The sequence below is a fragment of the Lonchura striata genome, chromosome 5, assembly GCF_050655825.1.
Source record: "Lonchura striata isolate lonStrDom1 chromosome 5, ASM5065582v1, whole genome shotgun sequence".
Taxonomy (NCBI): domain Eukaryota; kingdom Metazoa; phylum Chordata; class Aves; order Passeriformes; family Estrildidae; genus Lonchura; species Lonchura striata.
In genome coordinates, this window is record NC_140707.1 from 41,138,097 (window position 1) to 41,144,911 (window position 6,815).

General features: G+C 38.1%; 1 protein-coding gene across 8 annotated transcripts in view; it reads left to right on the forward strand.

The window, feature by feature from the left end:
- Positions 1–6,815, forward strand: part of PLEKHH1 (pleckstrin homology, MyTH4 and FERM domain containing H1) — a 56,725-nt gene that overhangs the window by 44,641 nt on the left and 5,269 nt on the right. For all 8 annotated transcript variants that reach the window (XM_085582058.1, XM_085582064.1, XM_031505005.3 and 5 more), the window contains 6 exons: positions 35–135; positions 1,885–2,026; positions 2,916–3,058; positions 3,971–4,100; positions 5,757–5,843; positions 6,362–6,508. In XM_085582058.1, the coding sequence (XP_085438184.1) occupies positions 35–135; positions 1,885–2,026; positions 2,916–3,058; positions 3,971–4,100; positions 5,757–5,843; positions 6,362–6,508 (750 nt within the window). The remainder of the gene's footprint in view (positions 1–34; positions 136–1,884; positions 2,027–2,915; positions 3,059–3,970; positions 4,101–5,756; positions 5,844–6,361; positions 6,509–6,815) is intronic.

Consider the following 6,815-nt stretch of genomic DNA (forward strand, 5'->3'; position numbering starts at 1 on the left):
TTTGTGTCTCCTCTCTCCTTGATATTTTTTAAAGATCTGTGATGTCATTTCTAAATGGGAACAAGCATTAAAAGAATTGCATCCTGGGAAATATGAAGGTGGCACAAGAATTGTAAAGTTGACCTATAAGAACAGGTACTGTTCTCTGTTGAGTGGCTTTACTACCGCTGTTGATTAAACATTCTAGACTGCATGTATCTGTGTAGATGATCAGTAATTTATAGTATCATTGGTGCCAAAACTATTTTAGCTAAGATGCAGTTAAATCCTACAGGAGATGTGATGGGTTTTGTCTGTTACATTTACAAAAGCATACGGCCTAGGGGTAAAACCCAAACCACTTTGCAATAGCAGAATAGACTTTAAAAGAGTTAACAACTAGCTGTAGCACAATAAGGCACCCCGGCACAATTTCATTTACCTAGATCCTAAAACACAATTGAAGAATATGTGTTAGGTGAAAGGAAGAGAAATCTAGAGGAAAAATCAGTAGTGAAAACAAGAATGCCACAACTTGCAATTAAGTGAACAATCACAAAGATGAAAAGGATACAAGAATGATGTTCTAAATCATACGAGCTGTGGAAGAGATATGTAGTAGCACTGTCCAAACTTTATGAAGAAAGAAATATTAAAAATTAGATGATGAAATATGGTAGAGAAGGGAAGTAAAAGGCAAAGATCTAAATCAAAAATTGGAATGAGTTAATCACTTATAATACAGGTAGGAATTCTGAATTACAGTAAATCAAGAGCTGTATGAGAACAAGGAATGAATTTCTTAGCAGGCAAAACAAAGACTGCCCCAAAACTGAAGAGTTCAATATTGAACAGATGAAGATTTTGTTGACTATAATGGTGGAAACGAATTTCTGTCAACTTTGTTAGTTGGTATAATAGAGGTGAAAGCAGAAGTTATTGCTTTTGACCCAGAAGGCTGTATTTGTTTCAGGAGTGAAACTTTGCAGTATTGTTTTGTTGGGCTGGAATGTGCATAGGCTAGATAGCAAGGATGTTTTGATACAGTCTTTCCAAGGCTGGACTGTTCTAACACCAAGGACTCTGATAAGACATTTGTAAGGTCAATATCGTACTAACAGTGTAGTTAATCTCAAAGTGACATAAAAATAAATAAACAGATCCACTGGAATTAATATCTCATGTAGTGGAATTGTGGAATTTATAGCCATAGATGCAGCTTGAAATTATGAATAATTATATGTGAATTAGGTGCTGTAGATTGTAAGTATGAGGAACAGTTCTGGGAACCATTCCCTAAGCTGGTGTCTTCAACCCCAATTAGTAACCTTGCTATGCAATGTCAAAAAAATTCCAAGCATGAATGGAATACAAAACAATAGGATGCTTTGATTTACAAGCATGTTTTCTTAAACAAAGTCTGCTAGCTGGGTCTCCTATTTCCTGCTGAAGCAAACTGAAGCATTTTTTAATAAGTCTTCAATGTAAATGGTCAAATCCAAGCTGGCAGGTCTGCAAGGCTGCCTCGTAGAAGCTTATACATGTATAGTAGAGGTACTTATTTTTCTATGATAAGCAGAGAAGACCATAATTTAAATATTGTCTGTCTGTGCTTGATTGGGATGAATGACACTGATTTAGCTGTGTTTAATAAGGATTGACTGTTTAGAAGTGGCTGGCTTACAGAATTCAAATAGCTTCCAAAGCTAGAAAGCATGTTTTGAGCCTCCTTGCTCAAATCTTGTTAATAAGGGAACCTTTGCTCCCAAATCTGTCCTGTATGCTCTCAGTGAAAAAAAACCAAAACAAAACACACTTTTATTTTGCCTCACCCTGATTCAAGTTCCCAGCTGTACTTTCCATTCACAGTATCTTTTTATGTCCACAATCCTCTCTACTTTTTAGACTGTATTTTCGGAGCCAGGCCAAAGGTGAGACAGACCGTGAGCGGTTGCTACTGGCCTTCCAAGTGAGCAATGAAATAGCCAGTGGAAGGTTTCCTGTTAATAAGGAATTAGCTCTGGAAATGGTGGCTCTAATGGCTCAGGTGAGTATGACAGAAATCCTCTCTTTTGTCCTCCTTCAGCTGTACACTCTGTTTGACTAAGCAGCTCCCTTTTATATCAAAAGCATATCAAATATACAGTGGGATGTATCAAGCAAACACAGAGGTAACATGACAAATACATTATAGTAGCCTACATATGTTAGAACACCTTTTGCGGTAGGGAAATTTGCTGTAGCTGTGTCTCTCCTTTCCTTCTCAAGAAAAATATTGGAAAAAACAGAGTGAAGCTGAACTATCACCAGACCTGCTCCAATTAGTACCTTAGTAGAGATATGGAAATAGTACCACCATTAGAATTCCATTAATAGCGAAAACTTCCCCTCTTGTACTACCAAACCGTCTTACTCAGGAAGAGCATCTTCTAATATCTTACATTAGGTCTCCAGGCTTGCATTTAGTGTTTTACCACATAAAACACACATTGTGGGTTGTGGGCATAATAAGCAGTAGAATAGATTTTACTGACCTGAAACTGAGTGTTGTATTTGTTAAAGCAGTGTAAACTGAGGTGAAGAAGTTGTGGACGTGGTCCAAACTATTTACAGATATGCTGTTGTTTTAATTGGCCAATTGAAAATAAATCCCCAAAGCCTGAAAGTTTATAAGGATGTGTCTTCTCACAACAAATACCTGGCTGAGATCATGTTCCACTCTTAGATCTGAAGACAATTCCTTTGGCAGTTGAGTCTTCAGTGGTTGCTCTTTTGGATACATTTGCTATGGTTAATGCCATAGACAACATTCCCCAGCTGTGTCTTTTTGCATGACTAATAAACACAGTAGTTATCAGTATGGGAATTCATGGAATGTTGTACTGCATTTAAAACATCATAGTTCTGTTGCAGTTTAAACTATAACATTGTCTTAGGTGGAATATGGGGATTTGGATCGACCAGGATCTTCAAGTCCTGGGGTAACATCACAGTTGAAAATGCAGCATCTTCTCCACCAGGTTTTAGATAAATTCTACCCCAAACACTACAAGCAAAACATTACTCCTGAACAGCTCAGGTAAGCTGTTGGTTCTTCATTACTTTGTACTGAAATCAGCTTTTACTTGCCAAATTGTCTTTACATTTAAGAAGTTTCAAGGAGCCCTGTCAAGATTATTTGATGTAGAAACTCAAACAAAACAAGAGTGTCAGGAAAAGATTCATTTAAAAGAAAGAAACAATATAAAAAGAGCCAAATCACCAACTAATTCTGCCATAGACAAGAAATTTAGGCCTTTCACTTCCAAATTAGACATCTTGGTTTCAAAAAACTAAAGCAAGCCTGAGATGAATTCTGAGTTTTTGTTTTACACTTTTCCCCAAGTGTCAATTGACCCCAGATGCCTAACATTTTCAATGAGCCATAGAGCCAGTTTATATGGGTTGATTCTGGCCACACAGTAATTCTGGTAGGACATATTTTGGAAGGGTTTTTTGATGTTCTGACTTAGAAATTCTCACACACAATGCAGAGAGCTCAAATACAAAATTCAGATGTTGCCACAGGTCTCAGATCTATCTCATTTTATGTGAGAGAATGGTCTTCCTACAGATCCTAAGCTACTTCGGGATGCAGTGGTGGAACTAACACAGTTGCCTCCTTTTGGAAGCAAATTCCATCTGCATGTAGCAAGGTAGCTGTCAAGCCATCCCTAGTGAGCCAAATCAAGAGTGAGTTAATACATATTGCCACTCTTTATACAGCATATTACAGGCAAGGTATGAGGAAGGTGAGAAAGTATGTGGAAGTAGAGAAAAGCTAAAATAAATTCACATTGTAGAACTGAAAGTGCTAACAGCCCCATCTGTAAGTGATGTGTAGATTGCTTTTTAGAGTAAAGAGGTACATTTATTAACTGTTTTAATTTTACACATCTTTTCTTGGAAAACATTACTAAATAATACTGTCTTGTGTCTTGGATTCCTGAAGGCAACTGACAGACAGGCTGGCAACAAAGTGGATGGTGCTGCAGGGATGCTCTCCACCAGAATGCATTCGAATTTATTTGACAGTGGCCCGAAAATGGCCTCTCTTTGGAACCAAAATATTTGCTGCTAAGGTAAATGGAGCACACTTTTTTTTGTTTCCAAGAGTGAACTATCTGAGCAGAGACATACCTACAGTCTCTGGTAACTCAGATTGAAAATGCTTCTATTTCAGAAAGGGGAAAAAACTGAAGAACTGAACTGAACAACTCTATTGTGAACGAGAAGCCCTGGTACCACATAAGTTGAAAAAGAAGGAAGAAAAGTATATTCTAACCACTAGGGTTTGCTAGTGTTCAGTAAATAAATACTGAAGGTTCCCTGGCTGTGTCAATTGATCATGATACAGGGTACTACTGGTCCTTACAAACCTTGCCAAAGCTTTCTCAGGCAGGAATTTTCCTGGACATCAAGGCTGCAATGGTAGTTTAAAAAATAACATTTACATACCACAGTGGGGGAGGAAGGGAAGAGTCTCCCTTAAGTCACACCTGGCAGCTGATGCCAGCTATAAAGAGAATGGGTCCTTCAGTCCTGTTCTCTGCTTGACACGGAACCAGATGCTTTCCTTGCCACATGAGAGAGGCAAGCACTGCTAATGTCCTGTTGCAGAAACAAAAATGAAAGTACACATTGGGTAAGCTACCAGCCCACAGGCATCAGTGGGAGAGCAAAGAACAGCTACAGGGAACGGTTCCCCCAGTAGCTTGTACCATCCCTCACCCCATTACAGGCTAGAGCATTGTACCTGTTGCTCATGCCTGAACTAATGTCTTAGCACATAATGGTTGTCTGAGAAATCAGACCTGTTTTGGCATTAACCATCTTCCCCATCCCAGCAGAAATTTCTGCTGCTGAAAGCTTGAGGGGTCTTCTTCATGGATACATGTCTCTTGTTTTGAAGTCAAAGCTGCTCTGGTTACAGAAAAAAAGTCTAAGGATACAAGGGACCTCTTGAGTAAATATACAAGAAAATAAATAATAATAAATATACTATATACTTTTCAAAAGACAGTTATTTCCACTGTCAGGACTAAAAGAGGTTACTGTCAGAAGAGGTTACTGGTATTTGAGGCTACTGACAGAAAATGTAATTGAGTATACTGAAGAATCAGAATATACAAGAGGTCCACCCACAGGTGAAAGTGTTGGTATTCCTGATGATTAATGCATGCTATAACTTTTCAGCAGTTAAACAGCAAAGCCTATGGCATTAGCCATGTAATAGCAGATTCCAGGAGAGATTTTCTGTTATTAGCCATAACAAGTCATCTTCAACAAACAATTGATGCACATTTGCTCTAAGATTCTGAAAGAAACAATATGGCATTGATGTGATGGTACTGCATACACTGGTATAGAAATGAGCAGGTTTCATTGCCTTCCTGACAGGAGCAGTACAAATACATGTGCTGAGCAGAGTTGCCATGCTGTTGCTCTGTCCTAGCATTTCCTTCCATTTTAATCACACTGATGGCATCTAATTATTTCAGAGGCTTTTTTTAAATCCTTGTATCTCTAGTGCCACTACTCCAAAAAGTGTATGCAAATCTGAAAATGTTATTCCAAATTTTGGGGAAAGTTGTCTTAAAAATCAAAGCAAGTCACACCAGTAAGCCTTTAGGATATTTTCTCATCTTCACTTTATCCTTAAATCTCAACATTTATGTCACAAACATCATTCTGTGGTGTTCAAAAAATACCTGAATTAATATTTTATTTCTCTCTAGCCTATTTTGCCTTCCTCATTGGATGACTGTCCAGTCTGGATAGCTGTGAATGAAGATGGTATCAGCATACTGGATTATAGCACAATGGTATGTTGAGGAACACTGTTTCAGAGGAATACCTTACCAAGCACAGAAAGACATTCCCCTGAGTCCAGTGAAAGTCACTAACAGTTTGTCTTTAACTTCAAATGTGAATTATTATTAGAAGTTAGTTTGTAAAAGTTAGACATGAGGGTAGTCAGTGTTATGTTTGAACACATCATAGACAAAGGAAAATTACAGCTGCAGTGTAACGTAGGGCAGCAAACATGTTCATACATCTTGCAAAAATCTCAGTGGTGTGTGCTTTACTACTGCCATCTGGAAGATAACAAAATCTGTACTGCGAAGTAGTGAAGCATCAAGCACACCAGGAGAAAACTAGAAATGCAATTCTCACTTGAGTTTTCTCTGCCAGCTCTTACCTATAGAGCAATCTACTGCCCTTCACTGCTGGAGACCTGGTGTTCTTACAGGAAGTGGCAATATAAACAAAGATATTAGTTTAAGTTAGACATTTGGAGTTTTTTACAGAACTATGACCTTTTCAAACTCTCTGTCTGCAGCATTTGAAGGTCTCTTATTCATACTCTTCTGTGCTGACCTTTGGAGGCTGTCGAGATGACTTCATGATTGTAGTCAGTAAAATGAAAGAAAGAAGTTCTGGAAAAAATAGCACTGAAAAACTGCTCTTCACAATGGCAATTCCAAAGGTAATTACAAATGAAAAGTGAGTTTCTTTTCAGCTGGCAGCATCAGGGCTGGGTGTTTTGTACAAGCCCTGGGGACTGGTACTTGTAGCTGCTGCACTAGCTGTATGTATTCAACAGATCTTTGTAAGCTGGAACCTTTCAACAAGAGACTTATTCTACCTAACTTAAATACAGGGCTTCATTTTAAAACTGAACAATTCCATGGGAGAAAGCCATTTAAAAAAGCCATGCAGTCAATAGATTCTAAAAATCAAGGACATTCTTACCTCTAATTGACTTACAGTTAATAATTTTCTCTTTTCCCCAG